This window comes from Eumetopias jubatus, unplaced genomic scaffold (genome assembly GCF_037043125.1).
Source record: "Eumetopias jubatus isolate StellerSeaLion01/CBP00866 unplaced genomic scaffold, mEumJub1_p1.0 scaffold_2, whole genome shotgun sequence".
NCBI classification, from domain to species: domain Eukaryota; kingdom Metazoa; phylum Chordata; class Mammalia; order Carnivora; family Otariidae; genus Eumetopias; species Eumetopias jubatus.
Window position 1 is genome coordinate 40,352,109 of NW_028274808.1, and position 24,826 is coordinate 40,376,934.

The window sequence follows — 24,826 nt, forward strand, 5'->3', positions numbered from 1 at the left end:
ATATCTGGGTTGAATTTAACTTTCCCCTACTCTCCATAGCCCTTTGGAGAGTTTAGATCAGATCAGTAAGGGGTGCTTTCAGATTCAGGTCTGGAGTTCTCTGGTGATGATCTGTCATATGGAAATTTATTACAAATCTAACAAGGCCATTTTACTTTAGTAAATCTATAGTTGGTTTTCCGTGAATATTTTTCATAATTCTGGAAGACTGAGTGCTCTTTAAACCTGTCCATGGTTATTCAGATAAGCTTCATGATCAATAACTTCAATAAAAACTGCCTGACAATTTTTCTTTTTATAATAAATTTTAGGCCATGTGTAGACAAAGTTTAAAGACATGACAATATCTTTCTAGATATTATAGTTAAAATAAATTATGGATGAAATGTGGACCTCTTTACTGTGCAAGACTGAATTGCATTTTGGAAACATATTGGATGACTCCCAAAGCTCTAGTCTTGGTTTCTCACCAGAGTTGTCTAAAGGTACAGATCTGGGGAATACGATGAATTCTGTTTTAAACACACCAGGGTTGTGATAAGAACAAAAGTAGATAAACAAAAAGGAGAGCTTTCTAACTGATTTCTGGGCAAACCACTTATCTCTTTGAGCATTAGTCTCCATCTGTACAAAAGAAATACTTGCATTGTCTATTTCACAGGAGTATTATGAAATGAAATGACCATATGAGAGAAAGTTCTGCAAACTGTCAAATTGTATACACTTTATTATTATGTATAAAATCAACTTATATCTACTGCTACCACCTCAAGTGGCATGCAGAATCCTTGATATCTCTAAACTAGACTCTCTTCCTTTAAAACTAGCTTTTCCTCCAGATGTTCCTGTTTATGCTGATAGCACCTCCATTATCCCAGGCATCTAAGCTTAGAAACTTGGGGTGTGCTAGAAAGGTTGCCCCTCCACCCACTCTGATCCATGAACGATCAGTTCAAATTTAAAAATTTCAAAAGATAAACTGACCAGGTCAAACTCTTGCTCAAAAATCTTTGACAATAACCAATTGTTCTTGAACAAAGGGGCCAAAATACAAAGTTGTCCCCAAGACCCTGTCCTGTCTGGCCTTGCCCCCCCTCTCACTCAATCGTATGCTCTCCTCTGTCCCTTCCACACTCCAGCCACACAGCCTTCTTTGGGCTCTCCAAAGCCCCCCGTTCTTCCAGCTACACAAACCTTTGTCCATGTTGTCCTTTGCTGGAACCGCCAGCCCTGGTCACCCTCTGTGATCATCTCCAGCTCCATGTCCTCTGCAAAGCCACCCTGCACTTCCTGCCATTGCTCAAGTTCTAGTGTAATGGGGGTGCACAGAAACATATCCTTTTCTTGAGGTCACTTATCTTTTGAAATGATGGGTTATATGCAGTCTCTCTTTGCTTTCTCAACTATAAAGTTCATTTGGCAGTTCATTCCTTCAACTTATCTAAAGTTCAGCAGTGATTCTGTTTTTACTCCTACACTATAATCTCAATGTGTAGCACATAATGGGTATTTTTTAAATGAATGAGTAAATCAGTCAATCTTGAGATCTTCTCCTCTCACTGTGTGTGTGTGTATTACATATATATGTGTGTGTATAAAATATAACCCCTATAATATTTATGATATAGTAAAACAATAATAGCCATGGTACTTAACTTCTATTTTAATCTTTTGTTCTTTTGAAAAAAAATTTTTCTAGGAAAGTACTGTAATTCAAGCACAAAGATTAGCATGCATACTCAATGCTTTGGAAAGAGGTTTTTGGCTCTTGCTATTGTTGTTCTTCATTTTAGGGGTGCTAGAAAAGGAGTCTGCTGTTTGGAGGGAGTTTGGTATTAAATGTGGAATACAAAGCAGCCCCGGGAAAGCTTGCATGCTTCACTGAACATGTGAAGAAAGGATGCAGGTCTGACCTTGGGATATAAACCAAATTTTAGAATTTTGTACCCCTAAATATTTTGAGCCTCATATTTACAGCCCTTTATAAAGCTTCTTCACATTCCTTATATTAATAAGACAATCAAATGCAATAGTTAAGGAATGACCTAGGTGTCCTCCAGACCTCTGTTTGAATCCTGGTTCAGTCTTTTGTCAACTATAAGATCTGGGGCAGATTGAATAACCATATCTAACCTCAGTTTTCTTACCTGTAAAATGGACAAATACAGAAACAGTCCCTAGGTCATAAAGTCATTGTGAGAATGAAATGAGACATTCAGCAATGCGCTTTGCCACATCGTAAGCCCGTGAAGTAGGCAGGACAGATAACCGTGGCCCCGTGTAACTGCCTCAAATAGGTTAAGAGCACACACAACTAGTGTCACAAAGCTGGGGACCTGAATAGAAGTCAAACAGTTGCAAATCCCCTGTTAATTCTCAGTTTAATTAAATTCCTGGCAGAAGAAGGTACTTCATAATGTAGTTTTATTGTTCTTCCAAACTATAATCTAAGTGGCAAATGATGTCTGAGCTCTTTAAGCCAACTGAAACACGAGAGAATTCATACCAATTCTGATTATAAAATTCTATTGTGTTGAGGAAATAATGGTCCCCACAGTCACAGGCAAAATCTATGAAGCTAAAGAGGCACTGAGGTGTAGTCCTCACCAAAACAGGGAAGACTCCCTACAACATAATCTGCACCACAAAGACGCCAGCGTTCTAGGACTGGGGTCAGTCAGCGGCAGCCTGGGTGCCAAAGTGGGCCCTGTCTTGGTAAGTAAGGCTTTACTGCAGCAGAGCCACACCTGTTCGTTTGTGTACAGTTGTGACAGAGAGAATGTGGTCCATAAAGCCTCAAGTATTTGCCAACTGGCCCTTCACAAAAAAAGTTGCTGACCTCTGTTATAGAAGACGTATAACAGGGAAAAATAAACCCTGAAAAAATCTTAAAATGCAAAACTTTATTCCTAGAGTTCTTTCTTCACACCTTCAGTCTCATGAAAAAAACCCTTTTTTGTGAAGTAGCAGGTGAGCCAAATTTCCCAAAATGAAATGAACATCAGGGCCTTCAAGTTGGGAGGGATTTTTCCCAGAAAAGTTTATGATCCTGATGTTCAACTACATTCATCCCAGTGGTCTCACTATCTTTAACTCCCCTGGTTATGAAATTCTGCATTTTATACATATGAAAGACTCACTGGAATTTTCTCTTCTTCAAGGAGTGGTGCTGGTCTAGAGCCTTTCCCCAATTCTTCCTCTTCTGCTGCTTTCTTACAGATATTCTGAGTCTCCTGGGTATCTGGTGCTTGCAGATCATAATATTGTGATTTCATTTTCAAGCTATTGGCGAAGTCTTTGGACTGAGTTTTTCTGAAGAGAAACAAATGTGGAATTATCAAAAACATTCTCCAACATGGATAGCTTTTCCAAAGCAGATGTCTACATTCAAATTATGTGAAAAACAGTAACAGATACCATTTACTGAGTGCTTATAATATGCTAAGCCCTTTGCTAGTACTTAAAGTCATTAACTTAGGGGCACCCGGGTGACTCCGTTGGTTAAGCATCTGACTCTTGATTTCAACTCTGGTTGTGAGATTGAGTCCAGCATTGGGCTCTGTGCTCAGTGCAGAGACTGCTTATCCCTCTCCCTCCACCCCCTGGCCCCCCCAACACATGTGTGTGCTTTCTGTCTCTCTCAAATAAATAAAATCTTAAAAAAGAAAAGACATTAACTTAATCCTCATAACAACCCTATAAGGAAGGGCTTGTTATCCTTGCTTAATTGCAAGAGGCTCAAAATAATTATATTATTTATCCAAGGCCACATTGTGGCACAGCCAGGATTTGAACCCAGGCCTGCCCAACTCCTGTTCAGAAGCTAAACTACTAGATCATGCTGCCTGATGAGCAGCATACAATTCCTTTATCTCTGTATGCCCATTTATTGTTTTAGTTACAGGAGTTGGTGGGCAGCATCAGCAGCCCTCGGGACATGAACCAAGGTCCATATGTCAGCTTCTATCTCATCAGCTCAGAGAGGGCTGTCAATACTCAAGGGATAACAGGCTTCACAGAAGTCACCCTGGGCCCCCAGCAGAAGGGATCCATCATCTGCCTCACTGCTACCAGCCAAGTTACCTTCCTTTATCTCCAGTTGATTGTGTCACTTCCTTATTCAAACACCTCTACTGTCCACAGAACAAGGTCCAAAGTCCTAAATCTGGCTTTCAAGGCACTTCAGAGCATGGCCCCCTGTCTCCTGCTACTTGCCCACGTATACCCCAAACATTCAGAAGAAGTCATTGTTACCCAAAGAAACCAGACATATTCAAAACTAGGGGTCTTGATTATGCCCTCTGCCTGCAATTTCCTTCCTGACATTCTGCAGCTGGAGAACTCTACTTACCTTTCAAGGTTCAATTCAGATTTCACCTCCTTTGTGGGTCGGAATAATGGGCTCAGGTAATGCTCTGTTTATAACTTAGTTGTAGCACGTATCACAGCCTGTATCGGCTGAAGTTAGTTGTGTACCTGCCTCTTTCCCCTCCTACTGGAAGCTTCTTGTTCATCTTTGAATTCCTACCACCTAGCATAGTGTAAGCACCTAGAGGGCCTGCTTACTCAGCTGCCCACCTCTAGACAATCTTGTTTGAAGACCTGAAGCTTGAACAGCTGCTACATTTCTCACTTATATTCCTGATGCTCAGCTGTGTCAGCTTTGGTGCTCTGGCATGATTCTAGTGAAGCCAGTGATCACAGGGGAAACCACATCCAGATCAAAACTTGGATGACAAGCCAGGAAGTGAAACAGCTGATCTGATTGCATTGTGGGAAGGAAGGGAACCATCAAAAGTGTAAAGAAACTTGCCAGAGAGATCTATAGTGGCTTCTGTGACTCTCAGATCTCACCTCACTCTCCCTCCAGATACTCTGAAAAAGAGGCATCTTTGCATCATTTTATAATCTGGCCAGCCTCTCACGGGTTTGTAGATCTCATACCTGAGCTCTTCCGCTTCCCACTCTGCTTTCAGCTGGGCCCTCTCAGCAATAACTTCATTACAGATCACATCGTAAGGTTTGTCTAGATGGTGTTCGCCCATCACCCAGACCCAGACTTCCTTATCGGCTCCCAGTTTCCAATGAACAGATTTGCCGTTCTCTGCAAGCAAAACAAAATTTTGATTGGACAAATATCTTTAGTCATGGGTTATTATGTTTGCCATCATTAAAGTATTTAGGGTCTTTAGGAAAAAAAATGTTAGATGAGACAAAGCACTTCCAATCTCCTCAGGAAAAAGCAGCAGTCCCAGGGAGCAATGGAGGTGGTAGTGGTGGGGGGTGGCTGCAGCAGTGTTTGTTTTAAAATATGAATATGAGGGCTCCTGGGTGGCTCAGTTGGTTGAGTGCCTGCCTTCAGCTCGGGTCATGATCCCAGGGTCCTGGGATCGAGCCCTGTGTGGGGCTCCCTGCTCAGTGAGGAGTCTGCTTCTCCCTCTCCCTTTGCTCCTTCCCCTGATCATGCACTCTCTCACTTTCTCCCCCATGCTTTCTCTCTCTCAAATAAATAAAATCTTTAAAAATATATATTTTTGAATGTGTCCATTTTGTAACTAAAGAAGGCAAGATGGGGAGAAAGCATGCAGTTTGTGGTACCATCAGCTATTAGAATCTCTAAGGTCTGAGAGTCTTCTGGAACCCCAGAAGTACACAGCTGCTCCAGGGTTTGGTACTTCATTTTAGAATTAGACTGGCTTTAGTTTAAATCCTAGCCCTGCCACTTACTAGCTGTGTGACTTGGACAGATTATTTAATCTCTCTGAGCCTCAATTTCCTCATCTGCAAAATGGGAATACAACCACCTACAATGCAGGACTGCCATCGGGAGCAGGCTACGCCAGCTATTTCCCCCAGTGCCTGCCACATAATAGGAGTTCATGAGAGGTTAAGTGCTACTGTCGCCCTACTGTTTACTTCTAGGGCTGCTGGGAGAGTCACACCAGCTTGTGAGAAGATAATACTACTGGTAGTGTGATACTTGGTGAAGCTACTTAAATGACCCTTGTTTACAATTGGTCGCAGGGGTTGTATTACATTCTAGTTCCTGGACTTCTGAGATGCAGCCACACAGGTCATGCTCCCTGAACCCCGGGGGAATGTGGAACACACCCAGGAGAGGCCAAGATGTGCAGTCCCTAAATCTAAAAGCCCCCAGGCAGCCCTACCGAGGGCCATTATGGTCCATGTTGTGGTCAAGATCCCTGGGCCTTACAGACCTTAAACTGGCCAGTGGTGTTGAGTGTGGGTAAGAGGGCACCTGACGAACACAGGTGTTTAGAGGTTAGAAATCCACACTGGGATTGTGTCCCGTCTTTGTACGTTAAGTAGAAGGTTTCCAATTAAAGGATCTTCTGCCAGTGAAGTGTTGACCTACTTCCTACTGTTGCCTCAGGATACATTAAAAAAGCAGGCTGCTCAAACTCAGATGTGTTCTTTATTTTGGCACTTTCTACCCTCCTCAGGGCAATGAAGACTTTATACAATCTAATAAAATTCTAAATAGGATACTGGGGCAGGGGGGAGGGGAGACAGAATCTTCACTCTAAGAGGAGGCAAATGTATCACTCAGAAGGCAGCTGACCTCACACTACCTTCCCAAGTAGAGAAACAGTGAAAGCAGCCCCAGGTATGAAGGGAAGATCAATCCCAAGTGTGCCCTCATGGGGATGGGCCCTGGTCAGCTCTGGCTCTGTCTGAGGAGATGCCAAATGGTCCACTAACTTTAGAAAGTTGTCATACCTCATAAAACTCCCTTTATTACACTCTCTCAGGGCATCTAATAATATTTTTTACTACATCCATCTCTCAACCTTCACCTAAGTAACTCTCTACCAATATTTCTGACAGCAGGAGAAAGAAGCCCTGAGAGGAGAGTGGCAGAGGGCTAGGGGAGCAAGAGGGAGGACCCGGGATTCCCGCAGCTTTGCTCCATATGGCAGGACACATTCTCTGGGGAGCGCCCCAGGCTGTAGCCGGGGGTTATCACTCTTAGGGGAAGAAGGTGTTGCCCTGAAGGGTGAGGTGGGGGAGAAATCCCAGAATCGCCTGTGAACAGAGGGTGCTTAGAAATTATAAGCAGAGAAGACTGCCAAAGGATAGGGCTAGAGCCTTGACATTTTAGAAGCAAGGGAGTGGTAAGAGTATGGTGAAGGTAAGGAAATTATGGTTTGGAGGCAAGAAAAAAGAGAACTGTCAGATTTAGCCAGATGCCAAAAGAAGGGCTCTCGACAGAATGGCACTGACAATAATCTCTGTGTTGAGTGCTCCTCACTTTCGGGAGCTCTTCAATGTTGCGTGAGAGCACAGAGATTAGAAGGCCTTCAAGGGCTTCCCCACGACTCCCAAAACTTAGTGGAGGCTGCTGGAGAAGTTATTCTAGTAAAATGAGTGTTAGCTCCAATACCCTCAGTTTTACACCAAGATGGGGGAAGACTACTCAGGCCTCTGTGTAGTTCATACCACAAAAACTTGTTGAGTTTCTAACTCTGAGCACTATGCGGATGAGCTAAATGCTGCAGGCAACACAGGGATAAAACAGATGTGGCTGTTTTCCTGCATAGAGTCTGCGAGAGAAAGAGCAAGGTGTTCTGTTACTTACTTTAATGAATTTTATTGCATATCTACTATGTACCAGGCACTGAGGTAGATGTGCTTAAGTGCTTATGAATAAGACAGACCAGCCCCTGCCCTCCAGGAACTTATATTCTAGCTGGAGACAGAAACTGAACACTTAATTATAAAAGTAATACAACCGGGGAAGAGGGTGTGAAAGGGTACTATGGAAATGCTTAAGAAGAACTGATCAGTTTGAAGGACCAGGGGAACATACATTATAACCACAATAGATTTTAAATCCAGTGAGGATTCGCGGAATGGAGAAATTGCTTTGGAAGCACACAGAAGAAAAAAGTTCTTTGTATTGAGTTTTGGAGGATGGACATGGAATTTAGACAGAGAGGAGGGTGTAAGTTTGGTGACCTACACAAAGATGGTGTGCTCAAAGATTGGAGAAGGAAATCAGTGAAGGGCCATAGGGAAGCAGTGAGAGCCATGAGAGCTGAAAAGAGCTTTAGATGTCACCTGGTCATGGATGGGCTGAGGATCATGCAGGGTACAGAGAGCCACAGGCGCAAGTCCCAGACCCCTGCTAAATGATTTAAACGTAGGCCCTGCACTGCATAAAGCCAGAAAGTGGTGTTAAAATCCGTGTTTCTACCAACTCTTTATGTGACCATGTATATACCTTATCTCTCTGAGCCTGAGTTCCCTCTCTGATAAAACAGAGGTAGTAAGTCAGACCTCACAGGCCTTTCACGTGATAAATGCTCAAAAATATTAGTTCCATGTTCTTGATTAAATGACCAATGAAGAGTCCATGACTGTCTCCGTGCAGATGGTGCCAGGGTCAGAGAAGTGATTTAGGAAGTACCTCATGCCACATCAGCATGTGGAGTGGATCAGAGAAGTAGGAGGGAGCTGTCTAGTGGCTGAGTGGGTACAGAATGGGGGAGACATGAGGGGGGAAAGACCAGGAGTGAGGTACCCAGGGCCTGAATGAGGGAAAGGTCAGTAAGATTCAGGTGGCTGAAGAGGAAGGACTCAAAGATGATGCCAACATTTTGAGACTTACTAACTGAGAGGATGGCGGGGTAATGAGCAAAAACAGTGACATCAAGAAAATAAATTTGTTGGAACTGTTTTGGAAATGAAGAATAAATTATTTTTAATTTTACTAACAATCTAAATGGAGAGCTTCAGTAGGTATCTGAACTATAGCACTGGAGTTCAGAAATGCTGTGGAGACCGACAGTATGAATTTGGGAAATACTTTATAGCTGTCATCATTGAAGCCACTGGTGTAGAAGAATTGCAAAGGGAATGAAGCCTAGTGAGAACCTTGGAAAAGCACGTGCTCCATTCGGGAGGCAAAAGGGAAGAAAAAGAACATCCTGATTAAAACAGCAAAAAAAAAAAAAAAAAGGATTTCTGATTCCTAAACACAAGATAATACAGGAGCCTGGAGAGAATGCACTGCCATGCAGTCAAGAGAGATGGTGCTCCATGCCCTGGAGACATAGAAAGGGGGATGGAGACCCCTGAGGAGGGTCTCAGAAGTCTCTGACCTCAGAGAGTATTTTTAGGGAGACAGGTGGGGGACAGGCTACAAAAGCAGGACAGAAAGGATGGTAAAAGGTGGAGGTTGTGAGTAAGTATGTGCTCTGGGGAAGTTTACTAGCAAGGAAGTAAAAGAAAATTCAGTTATTTGTTCAACAAATATTTACTGAGCATCTGCTATGTTCCAGGCACTTTACTACAGTCCTATGAGACATAAAGGGCAGCTTAGGAGTATGGACAGTTGAAAGATTTCTTTAAATAGAAGAAACAGGGACAAGCTTTACACTTGGGGTTTTGGGAGGGGAGAGCAGAAGGATGCCAGGGACCAGAGCAGGGGAATGATGGCAGGAGGAGTGTGCAGAGAATAGGTAAGGAAGAAAATGTTGACAAGAAGAGGAGAAAAAGCTCCTGTCTGCTAAGAGCTGAAAACTGATAGACCTACACCCACATTTCTGTCCCCAGTGTACTTCCTCAAGGTAAAGTTATACACTTAAGAGATCCTACTGGGGCAGGTACTGCATCTTATAATTTAATGCTATCCACACATTCTGGATTTTCTGTCTACTTCACCTTGAAATTATATGCAGTCTTTAATCAGAGGACAGTAAGAGAGGGACCTTTTCATAGCACTTCCATTTAATTATAAGGTTTGTCCCCAGTCCTTGAATCATGTTTGTATGCTACAGTGTTCTTCATGTTTGCTAGCTTAGGGATTCTTAAGAACTTCTAAAACCAACTTTTCTAGAACAGTGGATCAGTCCTGCTTCATACCACACCACAAAGAAGCGCTGCACAGAGACTCTCATCCCCACCTCATTCACCATATACTATCTCTAACGAGGCAATGTTGTGAAATATCACATAAAAAATGGGGCAACACATGTCCCTGGCATGGGAATGGCCAGGCTTACTTCAGTCTTAGTGTGTGACACTGCTCACATCATCATTGTGTCTGACTTCTCCCCACACGGTGGTGCCCACCAGCGGTGCAGCAGGACAGACTGGAAGTATCAGTGTGGATCATCTCGGGTGCAGGTTAATGCAACTCCCAGGGCTCTCCCCAAACTACGACTGTGATTCAGACAGTCAGCAACTGGTCTCTACTCCAACGAGATCCAGTTCAGAAGGACAACCATAGTAACCGGCAAGGATAAGAGATGGAGAGAGAATTATATACCACGTCCCTACAAAGAGAAGACCAAAAACTGAGTGATGCCAGAGCATCAACACCAGGGCCCTCCTAAAAAATTTATGTGTTAAACACAATGGGAGTATCATCAGGGCTGACAGCAGCACCTATCAGTGCCCAGTTGTTAAAATATGATATACTTCCCTAAACTCCCAACCTCTCAAGTATCTCCTGCCACTCTGTCCTCTCCTTTAGGGACCCCCACCCCACATCCAGAAATGAAAAGATGAACACCAGGCTGGTGGGCACCTTTAGGACTCAATCAAGTACTATAGCCATGTCCCTTCTAACTGATGCCCATGCCATGTCTCTACCGTTAAATATTTAGAGTACCACCCAAGGCTATTACTAACCCCATCTTACATTGAGGAAGTTGAGGTTCAGGGAGGGTATTTAACTAGCCCAAGATCACAGAGCTAGTGAAATTAGAACCAGAATTCAAAACCAGTCTGTGAGACTGCAAGACCTGTGTTTAAGGCAGCCTCATAATGCACTGTCCAAACTGAAACACTTCTGAGAGCAAAAGGGAAATCCACCAAAAGGGATGCCAGGACAACAAATGTAGGGCTTTGGCGGGCTAGCTTGAGCATGGGGTCACCATCACGTTCCTCACCAGCCCTGACGAGCAGGACAGGCCAGGAGAGGGCGAAACCCAGCCCCACGTGCTTGCAGAGTCCCATAGAGACTTGCTGAAATTACTTACAATTGTTGCTTTCCCCATTGTTTGCTAGATTTGTTAACCTGGGTTCATAATCTTATAGTTGCTAATACCAAAGTCCATCTTAAAATTTTAAATAATTGTTATGTTTATTTTAGAGACAAAAGGACAGAAAGGAAGTTGGAGAACCTGCACGGTGCTTGGGCCCAGGAAAGCAGGTGGTGCTGTAGACAAGTGAAAACTTGAGTCAGGAGAGGAGACCAGCTTAATCCAGGGACTCAGGAAGGTGAACAGGAAGAAGAGATTAGTAATTACCCACAGGTGGGTGCTCACCATGGAAAAAGATAAGCCCAGCTAAACTACTAAGCCCCGAGTTAGGGGGACAGGAGACAGGGCCAGAACCAGAGATTCAGAACAGACTTGGAGTAGATCTGGGCCTGGATTCAAATCCTGGCTCTACCAGTGACCATGCAAATGACTTTCTCTGTTTGTCTCCTTATTTGTAAGAAGAAAGGTGACAACACATACCATCCCAGATTCTTGTGAGGTTTACATGAAATAGCATAAATATAATGCTTAGGTCTGGCACATCCTAACAGACCAGCACCTTGGGAAGGGAAAAGCTCTAGGCAAAGGAACAGATAAAGTAAAATCTATAGGGTTCAGTGACTAGCAATGTGGCTCCCAGGTTTCTGGCTGCAGTGATAAGGGAAAAAGCAGTGCCACTGATTATAACAGAGAATGAGAGGCAGGGTCAGGCCTGGGGGTGGTGAGGAGGATTGAGGTGACACTGATGAATTTATGGGTCATCTGACTGGGAGTACTCATTAGGGAATGGACACTGAGGCCGAAGCAGGTGAGAGGCTGGGCTTGGCAGTATGGGTTTAAGCATCGCTGGCATATAGGTGGTATTTAACTCTAAAAGGTAGAAGCGGGGGCCTCTGGGGTAGCTCAGTCAGTTGGTCGTCTGACTCTTGATTTTGGCTCAGGTCGTGATCTCAGGGTCATGGTTGTAGGATTGTGTCTGGCTCCAAACTGAGCATAGAGCTTGCTTGGGATTCTCTCTTACCCTCTCCCTCTGCCCACTGCAAACCCCCAACCCCCCGCAGCCTGCCACCACTCATGCTCTCTCTCTCTACAAAAAAGGTAGAAGTGGTGTCCCAGGGAGAAAATACAGAGACCTTAACCTAGACCTAGACCTTAACCACAGAGAAGTTGTGAACCTGAAAGTCTGTGAACAAGATTTAGGGAGCCTATGAACACTGTAAAACTATACACAAAATGTTGTCTGTGTGCATTTTCCTGATCCAATTTTCAAAGGAGTCTATGAGCCTCTCAATCCCACCTCCAGGTTACAAGCCACCAGTGCAGAGCGAGGCTCCCTGGGGGAATATGGACATTCAGGAGTCAGGTAGAGATAAAAAAAAGAGACCATTATGGAGAAAGCAAGAGACCCAGGACATCAAGAAGGAGATTCAGGGAGGCAACTCCAGAATCCGATGAGGCTGAGGAATCGACTAGATCAGAACTGAATCCATCAGTGGAGGTCACTGCAGTGACTTCAAGCATGAAGGGAGGGGAGGAAGGGCCACTGCAGGTTTCTAGTCATTTCATGAAAAAGGGAAGGCTCTGCATAAGGGAACTTGTTCACCTGCTAGCAACGAGAATGCAGCAAATGAAGTTTCATGAATCCAAGTCCATTTCAAGGGCACACACAGCCCCTCCTCCACCACACACAGCAACCAGATCCCAGCCTACTGCTTAGGTTTCTGTCTGCTTGGAGGCCCAATGAAACAAGTGCTGGGCAATCCTCTACTTAGTGAAGGCCTCTACTGTTTGTGTTACGAGAAAGAAATCGCACAGAACAAAGGCAGGGCCCTGACGCAAGCATACGTCTTAGATGTGTGCAAGGCACCTGCAGACAAAAGTACTGTCTTAAGCTCCAGGTAAGCTGGACATGTAGCATATTCGTTAATAGCACCTGCTTTGGGAGAGTTAGACTCAGGGTCTAATGCAGCTCTATCACTTACTAGCTGTTGTCCTGGGCAAGCTAGTTAATGTCCCAGGCTCACTTTCCTCCGTCTGTAAAATGTGAACAGTAATTCAGCTTCAGGCTTGGCTGTGATTATTTAATGAGATAATACATTTAAGCACTGAGCTCAGGTCCGATACACCATCAGCTCAGTGGTGCTATTTTTATAGTCCAGAGCAGGACTGTCCAAATGTGAGCTACATCTGTAATTATACATTTTCTAGTAGCCCCATTATGAGAGCAAAAGAAATAGGTGAAATTAATGTTAATAAATTTTATTTTACCCGTATTATCCAAAAGATTATCATGTCAGTATATAATGAATATGAAATTATTAATGTGGTATTTTACATTATTCTTCCTATCAAGTCTTTGAAATCTGGTAATTTACCCTTCTAACACACTCAATCCAGACTATTCTCATTTCATGTGCTCAACAGCCACACATGGCTAGGGGCTACCATCCTGGACACACAGCTCTAGACCTCCAGTTATATGCCCTCAGCAGGCAGACAAGGTACATAATTCTCTCTCTCTCTAAAAATCACATTTTCCCATGACATTTTGAAATGATTTTCTGATCTATTACTAAGGTAAATCCATATTTCTAATTGCTTTTCAGCCCTTTCTACTTTAGCCATAAGACTCCTAAGAGGTTCCCGGTATACACAATATCCTAACATTTTAGTGATGCTCTTTGAAAACTCACCACAGCGGACTATATAGAGAAGAAAATGACCAGATGACAATGAAAGAACTGCCAAGTAATGAGCGAAAATGGCGCGAAGGAATGAGGGGGAGGGACGGCATAAGATATATTTAAAGAGCCAAGAAAAGGACAATCTCCAAAGCTGCAGCCTGGCTAAGAACTGCTAAGAAAAAGCAGCACTAAAGTCAGCCGGGTACAAGCTGGGCGGGGGCGGGGAGGAGGCTGGGAGCATAGGCCCCAAAAGAGCAGAAGCACACAGTAGGCCTGTAGCACAGATACACCCCTGGGGAGCACCAGGTATAACACTGCCTTGCACTATCTTGGCTTTATCGTCAAAGGCAGAAGAAGATGAAAGATGGAGAAGTGCTATTAGAGGAAGCTGGGAAAGAATCTCAAAGCTTTTCTTTTTCTGTAGTCACAAGAGAGAACTAATTTAGTGTAAAATGTATTTTTCCAAGTGTTAAATTTAAGGGAGTAATAAACTTTTGGCATGAAATACTGATAGAACATTCACTGCATATATTAACATGCTTTTTAAATGATCATTTAATAAAATAATATAGATTTTCTAAGAGATTCAAATTCTGCAAAAAAAGAATTTAAGCAAAGAAATGAAATTACTGTTTTAAGTAGTCACAAGGAGACCACTTCAGCAGACGTGAGAACCCCCAAATCTCACAAAGTGCCTGGGCCACTGACATTAGGGGCAAGAACCCTTCAGCTCTCACTAGTCCCGAAGTTACACAACACAGTAGTGTGCTCTCTTCACAGTGAATAATGGTGCCCTGAGAGGTCCGGCTCTATCTGATAAACTCTGGCTCAAGAATGCAGGGGGATGTATGAGCCAGTTAAGAAAGATAAAAGGGCCATGCTTCAGTTTGGACATGTTACTTACTGAAGGAAAAATTCTATTTCAGGTCGTATAGAGTACTATGAAATCCAAAAAATCTGGGTACCTACTGGTGGTGTGACTGTGCATATATTACTTAACTTCTCTGATTCTAAGTTTCTCCACCTATAAAACAGACAATACCACTTTGCAGAAGTTCTGTGAAGATGAGACATACTGTATATAAAAGCGCTTTGCATAGTGTCTGACAAAACACGTTTTTAACAAATAGCTATTATTGATAATAGTAATAAATGAGATATTCATATTTATTTCCATATCATTATAAAGGCTTAATTGGAAAAGTTTTAAACAAAGGCAGTATAAGGTAAAGGTCACTAAACTGACTTCCTTTTTGAGTCTGTATATACCAGCATGCAAGTAAGATTCATTTTCTCCATCTCTGAAACCCTGAGTGGTTTTATCACATTTTATTTTTCCTGGCTTAATGAAAAATGAGGAGAAATTGGTCTTGTACGCCTCAGTGGGTGACCTTGAAAACTGTTTTTTTAAACAACTTAGGTATTCATCCATGACAGAATTTGTGCTGGGGGAGGGCGAAGAGCAGAGGTGGTTAATGTATGCTTTTCTACGTCTGCGTGTGCATATGCTTTAAATCTTGATGTACAAGAATTTCTCCCTCATGGTCTCAAGAGGATCTCTCAAGCAACCAGGGATTCCTTGGGTCAGGAAGAAATACAGCTGAAAAATTAACTCACATTAAAAAAATGTGTAGTATGGAGGCGCCTGGCTGGCTCAGTCGGTAGAGCATGCGACTCTTGATGTCGGGGTCATGAGTTTGAGCCCCACGTTGGGCACAGAGATTACTTAAAAAAATGTGTGGTATGACTTCCCCCCACCCACAGCAGTATTTGCATTTTAAGAGGGAGTTTCCCTAAAAAAAGATAACGCAAAGAAAAATCTCTTAAAGTCTAAGAAATGGAAACACAATTGCTATAAAATTGCTGATACAATGCCTTCGTATCCTGGTAGTAGGATATAGACCCCAGTGACAATAAGTGGGAGAGAAGCCCTTCCTCAGGACCCCTCAAATCAAACTGTACAGGTGACTTTTTACTTCAGCTTAAAGTCAGTCTGTTTTCAAGTAAGAGATCTGCTTAATGGCTACACAAGTTCATGGTAAATGCTGTGCATGTGTGGGTATGTGCACGTAAGTATAAACTTCAAGCTGATAAACTGAACTATTAGAATCTCAACAACATTTAGGGTCCATCTACCAAACTGGAACTTGCACCTGACTTGCTCTGACTAGTGTGAACTATTAAAGCAAGCCGGGAGCCACGGTACTAACACATTCACAGAAGAGACACAGGTAAGTTTACCTTTCTTTGGCCTGGACGTCACTGGCAAGGACTCTTTTTTTTCCATTGCTGCTTCTCTTTCTTTCCATCGGCGGATCTGTTCCTCCCTCATCTTGAAGAACAGGATCTGTTTCTGTTCTTCGCTGAGCTCTGCCAGCAGATCAGGATCTATGTACATCTCAGATAGTATCTGTTTCAGCATCTCTGCAGGCCTGGAGTCTTTTACACCTGTGACAAAAGTTCTTGAAAATGGCTTCCAGGTGTGCCTCCCCTGGGATGGCACGTGGACGTACCCACAGACCTTCCCAGAGCCTCGCAGCAATCCTAGTGACTGCGACGATAATTCAGCGAACCGGCTCTTGGTTCCTGGCAGCAAAGATATGGTCCACAATGCTGTTCGCGAATCTGCAAAGGGCAACAGGCAAAAAGCTGGCAGCGTTAAAATGTAGACGCCAGGCAGGGGCAGGCTCATGAATCAAGCTTGGAGGAAATACAGTATCGCTTTTCATTTCAGGTGAAAGGAGAAGAAAAGCTGAGGCACACTTTGTTAAGAGTTTGTGTAACCCCTATCCTGTAATTTCCAGATATTTTATCAACAAAACAAAACAAACCCTAACTTTTTACAGGTCAATCTCAGGGAAACAAAAAAAATTAACAAGTTTAGCCTTCTCCCAACTAAGCAAACGTATTATTACCTCAGAGCCTAAGCACCAACTGTATGGCTGAGAAAAGAGGCACAGGAAGAAATTAAACGGTTCTCTCCAAACAACTTATTTCAAAAGAAAATACTGTTTTTGAGATTTCACAAAGTTACCCACCCCAAACCAGACCAAAATGGGGCCATCCTTAAGGAAGGAAAAAGAAATAGAAATTAGACCACAATGCAGTTTTCCCATTTCCCCTTAGAAGTAGCACGAAATAAACACAATTATGTACTTCAACTTCACAGAAGGACAAGGCAATTTCCAGACGACGTGCCAGAACCGTGAAAATAGTGTAGGTGCAGGAGAAAACATTCGTGTACACTCTGGAAGGTCACCAGGTTTTAAATGTACCTGTTCATAGATCTAATTTAATAAAATCTAAATTTACAGACCAGAAAAACCGGGGGAATAAAGAGGTGACAAGGTTTGTTACAAAGGCTCCCTGCTGTACAAGAGCTTCTTAGAGGGCTCCTTTACCAAGAAGCCCCAGATTCATGCGCTCACAAGTGGGTTCACAGTGGTTGGGGGAGAGGGACGATTCCACTGGGGTTTCCTCTCATTTATGCATTTCTGTTTGGTTGATTTTTTTTAAGACTTTTAATTTTTTTTTTCAATATAACAGGATACACAAAAAAGCTTACTTCCTGCGACTTTTCAGGATCACCTATGTTTAAGAAGTTGACCAGTAATTTGGTGCGCCCAATGCTCAAATAATCTCACTATCTAGCCTTGCCTCTCAAATACCTTGTTTCTAAGTGCAAACACTCATAAACTTCAGACTATCACTTAGTCATACCTTGGCTGCTCTTAGTTCCTTCACCTTGTCATTTCCACGGGTCAGACTGTAAAGCTCCCCGGGAGTCCCCTGCAGCTTCCCCTCTTCTTCTTCTTCTTCCGTGCAAAGCTGTTTCTTCATTTACACAAGCATGTTCAACAGTCAGGGTACCCCAGAATGTTTGCATACACAGCATATAGTTAAATTCTCTATCCACTGTGTAGCTGGGACCTTTACTGAGGCTACAAGTATTCTTGCTAAGTGCATCCTATAATCTCCGCAGCATTCAAACTACTGGAACTCAAATGGAACACAATATTAAGAGAAAATTTTGGGGGGTGCCTGGGTGGCTCTGTTGGTTAAGTGTTGGACTCTTTTAATTTCTGCTCAGGTCATGATCTCAGGGTCGTGAGATCGAGCCCCAAGTGGGGCTCCACACTGAGGATGGATCCTGCTTAAGATTCTCTCTCTCCCTCTCTTGTTACCCCTCCCCCATCTAAAAAAATTAAAAGAAAAAAAAGAAACGTTTTAAAAACAATTAAAAGCAGTGTTTGGGGCGCCTGGGTGGCTCAGTTGGTTAAGCGACTGCCTTCGGCTCAGGTCATGATCCTGGAGTCCCGGGATCGAGTCCCACATCGGGCTCCCTGCTCAGTAGGGAGTCTGCTTCTCCCTCTGACCCTCTTCCCTCTCGTGCTTTCTATCTCTCATTCTCTCTCTCTCTCAAATAAATAAATAAAATCTTTAAAAAAAAAAAAAGCAGTGTTTGACTCTAACTCAGTCAGTCATGTCCCTCCCAGGCTCCCTTCCTACCTTTGCATTTTGCTTTGAAAGATGACCCGCAAAGGCTATACCAGCCAAAGAATTGACATCCTGTAATGCTTTTTTGACTCTTGGGTCCCAACAAGCTTCTTGAGGGGCAGGGCCAACTAAATCTACACTAAAGGAGAGTTTGCCAGAGGCTGAGCTCTGTCTTCACAGGAACCACAGGAAGGATTTTGTTCCTCAGCACACTTGACTCCAATGCTCTGAGATGAAGTAGTAAAAAAACCAAAGTGAATGACTCCCTGATGTTCCAGTAAATGTCCTTATGTTGGCACATTCCCTAACTCCAATGATTGACTTTCACAGAAATAAAACATGGTAGAAAAGGAGGAACCCAGTGAAGCCTGAGGTTTTGTGTTCTGTTCCCCATTATGAGTGGGGTGAATCTTAGCAACAACGATGGTGCGGCCTAAAAACCAAAACCCTGGAAGTGCCAAATTCACATTGCTCCTTTTCTCCACCCCAGAGTACTCCTGACAATTAAGAGCTTACACACGCTGTGCCAGCCACTACCTTAAGCACCTTTCGTGTTTTAACTCATTTTCACAATTACTCTTGGGAGTCAGCCCCTCCCTATCCCTGTTTCACAGATGAAGAAGATGAAAAGTGGCAAAGCTGGGCAGTCTGGCTCTAAGTCAGCTCTACTGTACTCCACTAGTACAGTACAGTTTCTTTGTAAGCCCAGAATCAGCACATCCTCAGGATATGCTACCATATGTGAAATTTCAGAATGAAGACCAGCAAATTTTTGCAGCAACATAAATGCTGACTTGAAGGTGCATGACATAATGCCTCTAAGGGGCAGAAGCCTCATCTAGGTACTGTAGATAAGCTGAGGGGAGACCAGATATCGAAAAACCTCCCCACCCCCCCAGGAAGGGCAGCAGGGAACTGTCATGGTGGCCCAGGCATGGATGTTGTTTGCCTGCTTTATTCACCGGGCACTTAGTGTTCTCAGTTTCCTCTCTCACAGCCGTTAGGAGCAGCATAAATGGTTCAGCTTCTCACAGGTGTGAAGAGTTCCATGGTACCTCTGTGATGAGATACTCAAGCTCTTTCACAGTTTTAATTTGGGTTTGTTTTGCCTTTTCTAGCAAACATGGATTTTTAGCATTAAGATAACTACTACATCTTGAAGGAGACGCTGGCTTCCCTGTGTCCTCAGAGAATACTTGGGGGCTCAGCTGGCAACTACCTTGAGGTCAGGCAGCTGAATAATATGCATGCTATTCTAAGGCTGTTGATTCCCAGCTGGTCTGAATTAACTCCTTCCTCCCTTACGCTCAAAGATGGAAAACTCAAACAGCACAGGGTGCTCACAGAACACCCAGCAAGGACCCCAGCATGGGCTTCTCAAGAGCTGTATGACTCCCATCCAAGAGCTGTATGACTTTCAGCTGTCATTTCACTACTGTTTTCTCATCTGTGAAATGAGGGCCTGCCCATACATCTTTGTAATTTGAAGACTATGTCATATAGTCTATGTGAAGTTGCACAGACAAGTGGAGCCAGGGTAGAGGAAACAGGAAGGAGGAAACTAACCAGGGTTTTTCCCACTTTCACTCCTTCATAGGACAACCACTGACATTGATTCAAACTTTGAATGACTTTCCCCATCTAACAAACTGAGTGCAGCAAATTTCCAGTTATTCAAGATCCAAAAAAAGAAAAGCTAACTCAGTTTTCTTCTTGTATAGCACCTTACTTAAAAAAAGAGAAATGACAAGCGACAAGTCCATAGGTGCTATTTATTTCTAAAGGGTGATAGGATCAGTTGTTTTCCAGGATACCACAGATTTGGATTTGGCCTGACTCTCACATCTTCCATAGCCCTGCTCAACAAAATAAAAGTTGTGCTTTTAATGACTCTGAGACCTTAGAGGGGGGAAAAGCCTGAGATAAAGCCTAAATCATAGCAATAATGTATATGGACAGTAAGACCTTAACATTAAGAATATAGTTTGGGGGCGCCTGGGTGGCTTAGTCGGTTAAGCAGCCCACTCTTGGCTTGGCTCGGCTCAGGATCTCAAGGTGGTGGGATCCAGCCCTTACCTCTGGTTCCATACTGACCATGGAGTCTACTTGTCCCTCTCCCTCTGCTCCTCCCACCCCCACTCACTCTCTCTCCCCCAAATAAGTAAATAAATAAATAATAAACATCTTTAAAAAAAAAGAATACAGTTTGAATTCTACCTCTTTTAAAATGGCCAACTATTTTCATACTTTCAGTTATCTTATTCAACTTTACCTAATAAAGTTTATCTGCAAAAGGGCTATTTTTGAGGATAAAATGAATTTGCCAGAGGTGACAGCAGTTTGATAAGTTTTGTACATATATACCATTCTTCAGAAATTTGAAGTTACCGTACATACGGATTTACCTAGAAAATTCCACTCATGTACCAAATCTATGCCCATATATGCCTTTCATTCATGTATTCACTTTTAAAAGCTCCAAGTTGTTTCTAGTAAGCAGGCAATCAAAAGCCTTTTAGAGGGGTGCCTGGCTGGCTCAGTCGGTAGAGCACCCAACTCTCGATCTCCTTGTCCTGAGTTCAAGCCGACCTGGGGGTAGAGTTTACTTCAACAAAACAAAACACCTTTTAGGAGCTGAGGAGCCTAAGTTTAGAGAGAGGTGCATTGCTTCTTCCCTGTGACCCCTGCGAAGGGAATGACAACTCTGAGAACCGACAAACTAGCATCTCCACGCCCACCCCTTCAGGCGCCCGCGTGAACCCCGAGGGCAGGAGCGGGCAGGGGTGCCCACCTGGCTGAAGAAGACCGTCGCCGGGTTGCCTGGGGCCACCGTCTGGGTCTACCTTCCAGCGGGCGGGCGGCGACGCGCGGCCCTGAAGCCGGCCCCGCCCGCGGCGCCCGAACCCCACAGGGCAGCCCTGCGTGCCGGGGCGCTGGGAAACCGGTTCCCGGGCCTCTCCCAGAAGGTCTGGGGCGAGGGAGGTCCGCACGGCCCTACCCCACGTGCTTGTGAGCGCTCGTCCGCGGGTGCAGTCGCTGCGGGGGCACAGGCGGGGGCGCCCGTCGCGGGCCGGCGGGAGGGCGGGCGCGCAGGAGCCCCGGAGGCCGGGACAGACGCGAGACCCGCGGGCGCCGGGGCTGTGCTGCTAGAGTCCAGAAGTTCTAGGCTAGCCCGACCCTCCCACGCGGCCACCTCCGGCCCGCCCCGGCTCAGTGACGTGCGCACGCACACCCCTCAGGCACACGGAGGCCCGCCCGGCGCCCCAGAATTGCCCCCAGACCTCCCGAGTGCGCTGCGGCCTAACCCCCCCTTGGGACTCCCCCTTACCGCGGCCACACGCCCCGGCCTCTCTCCCGCCGGCGGCTCCAGACACCGGACACCGGTACCGGACACCGGACACCGGACACCGGCCGCCCGCCCGGGCCGCGGTGGAGGGGGCCCTGGGGAGGGGCGCGGGTCGGCCTGGGCCCAGGCGTCGCCGCGGGCCTCCCCCAACGCCCCTCACCCCCGCGCCTTCCGCGCTCCCCCTCGAGCCCCCCCCCCCGTCCCTTACAACACACACCCAGTCTTCTCGCCCTCCCTCGCCCACCCCAGGCACCTACCGGTGCAGGGCCCTGCGCTCGCCTTGGAGGTTGACGAAGCAACACCACGTCCACTTGGGCCGCCAGAAGCTGTCGGGGAAGGAAGGGAGGGCAAGGCAGAGGTGCCCGCGAGCCGCACAGGCTGGCTGGACAAACACTCCGGCTGAGATGTCGGCAAACAGTGTCCCTCAGCCCCGGCCCGCCCGCGCCGCCCCACCCGCGGCCCACATGCCGGAATGACTGACTGGGCGCTCACGGCCCCACCCGGGCACCTGGAGACGCTCCAGGGCCAGACGTCGGCGAGGCCGCGCGGCCTCCTGCATCCCGGCCCACTTGTCTGACCGCACACTGCCCTGAGCGGCCGGGGGTCTGGGGCGGCAAGGCCACTGCCCTCCACCTGCAGTCTGTGAAGGCCTGTCGCGCCATCCCGGGACCTGCGGAACTTATTAAAATATCAACGGGCCCAGCCCCTTCTCCACTTCAGAGCTCCAGGTTTCCTAAGCAAGGTGGAGCCTGCGGAGGAGGCGGGGAGGCCCTTCTCAGTTACACTGACTGAGCCCCAGCAGGCCAAGTCAGCTCACCTCTCGAGTCTCTGGAGCTTACTCTTTTTTTTCTTTTTGTTGACATTAAGTAATTTATCACTCAAGACACTTGTCAGTACCGGTGTGGCTTTGTCGGACAGGATCAAGGAAGCAAAAGGCTGGAAAGATGGAGACTGAAAACAACAGAGAAGGAAAAATAGAAAGGAAAGAAGGTAAAGGAATCTTGTGAATTGCAGCAAGAACAGGTTGGGGTGGTGCATGAAGGGAGGAGCTGACTGAGTACGGGAAAGTTCGGCAGAAGCAGAGTAGAAACATTGGAGGGCATTTTCCGTTGTGGAGGAACATTCAGAATGTGTGCAGAAAAACAGCCTGCTTTGGGCAACCCCCAGATTGCACATGTTGGGGAGAAATGTAATAAACAGTGAGCATTGTGGGAGCGAGAGCACAAGGAGAGTGAATCCTCTCCATGGTCTACTTGATAAATTCAGGGGTGTGATTTCCTTCCTTCAAAAATGAAACTTTCTTGTTCCTAACCTCTCCAGACTGCAGAAGATACTCAAAGTTAGAGCCTTGGGGGCAGAGATGAGTCCTTGAGACCTAGCTATTTAGAAACCATTCTAGGGATCCTATCAGGGGAGAATTTCTGGTTTAGGTTTGGTTCCCACTACTTATTATATGAATGGCCTGTGGGTGCATTTAGCTGGATTGTCATTTGCCCCTGGGTAGCTGCTGTGGCCAGCTGAAAATGAATCCTAACACTGCATGGATTGAGCAGTTGAAGAACTATAAAGGGTGGTTCATCAGCCAGTAAAATTTCCATATGACACTGGTCACAGCCAATTACCTTCCCCCACACTCAAATTCTGATCATGTCCTGGTAAGTCCTTCATTATAGCAATGCTCCCACTTTGCTACTAACCTCTCTGTACTTCAGTTTTCCCTTCTGGGTAATAACAATGAAGTTGTTGTGAGGATTAAATGAGATAATACATGTAAAGTGCTTAGAATAGTTCCTGGATGTGGTGAGTGTTCAAACACATTAGCTTATATTATTTCACATCACATACTGTAATTTCAAGTTACAACTTTACACTCAGACCTTGGATTTTGCTTTCCGTGGTACCTAGACTCCAAGTTAGCCTCAGTGATCCATCCCCACCTCCTCATATGTCACTTCTGAGATTAGGTTATGGAAGACCTGTAAACGCATGCCAGGTTGGGCCTCCAGCGCAGGTCTTTGAGGCACTACTGTGGAACCACCAGCCTCAACCTTGCAGCGCATGTTGCCTGGGTGACTGCTAAATGTTCTCCAGGCAGGCAGTGGGCAGAGCTGCTGACCCTGTGAGTGAAATGCGAGATGCTGAAGCAGGCAAGAAGATCTTTATTCAAAAATGTGCTCAGTGCCACACAGTGGAAAAAAGTGGAAAACACAAGACTGGTCCAAATCTCTGAGGCCTCTTTGGGTGAAAAACAGGACAAACACTAGGATTTTCTTATTCTGATGCTAACAAAAACAAAGGTGTTGTGTGGGGAGAGGAAATTCTGATGGAATATTTGGAGAACCCAAAGAAATATATCCCTGGTCTTTGCTGGTCTTAAAAAGAAGAGTGAGAGAGGGATGCCTGGGTGGCTCATTCGGTTAAGCATCTGCCTTCGGCTCGGGTCATGATCCCAGGGTCCTGGGATTAAGTCCCATATCAGGCTCCTTGCTTGGCAGGGATCCTGCTTTTCCCTCTGCCTGCAGCTCCCTTTGCTTGTGCTCTGTCCCTCTCTCTCAAATAAATAAATTAATTAATTAAATAAAATAAAAAAAGAAGAGAGAGAAGATCTTATTCAATATTCGAAATGGGCAACATCTTTATGAAATGCTCTTGCAACTTAAAAAATACTAGTTTTTAAGCCAGAATTTTCTAATTTCAAATATTGCATGTTTAAAGAAGTCGTATTTGATCTTTCTTGGTCAGCCTGTAGTAACTTTAACATTTAAAAATAAAAGTTGAAATTAAAAAAATAAAAATAATAATTAAAAAAAAGACCTTGTAGCTTGTTTTGGGGTGTGTGTGTGTGTGTGTGTGTGTGTGTGTGTGTGTGTGTCTGTCTCGGATCTTTCACTCTGAAGGAAACCAACTGCTACGTCATGAGCAAACCTTTGGGGAGGAACTGAGGACTCTGTGCCAATAGCCACAGAATGAATTTAGAAGTGAATCCACCAGCCCTAGTCAAGCCTTTGGATGACTGCTGCATTGGCTTATGTCTTCAGTGCAAATTCATGCAACCACCTAATTAAGCCACTCTCCAATTCTTGACCTACAACATTGAGGTAGTAAATGTGTGTAAATGTGTATTAAGCTACTAAGTTTGAGGAAATTTGTTACATGGCAATGGATAACTAATATACCTCCTCATTGGTCTTGTTTCTAAGCCAGTTTTAGATAGCTTTTGTGTACAGAAAATTTCATGTACTGGATAACTAATTTAATGCAGATCCAGGACCTCACCCCAGACCTGG

At 44.9% G+C, this 24,826-nt stretch overlaps 1 protein-coding gene and 1 pseudogene across 2 annotated transcripts in view; one reads left to right on the top strand and one right to left on the bottom strand.

Annotated features, from left to right (window-relative positions):
• The window catches only part of SH2D4A (SH2 domain containing 4A), a 54,018-nt gene extending 37,900 nt beyond the window's left edge, over positions 1–16,118 (bottom strand). For both annotated transcript variants that reach the window (XM_028124089.2, XM_028124088.2), the window contains exons 1-3: positions 15,938–16,118; positions 4,945–5,104; positions 3,141–3,312 (exon numbers count right to left, since the gene is read on the bottom strand). In XM_028124089.2, coding sequence (XP_027979890.2) covers positions 3,141–3,312; positions 4,945–5,104; positions 15,938–16,118 — 513 coding nt within the window. The remainder of the gene's footprint in view (positions 1–3,140; positions 3,313–4,944; positions 5,105–15,937) is intronic.
• A 7,549-nt stretch (positions 16,119–23,667) lies between these two features.
• On the top strand, positions 23,668–24,181 carry LOC114224826 (cytochrome c 2 pseudogene; annotated as a pseudogene).
• Positions 24,182–24,826: the final 645 nt, after the last annotated feature.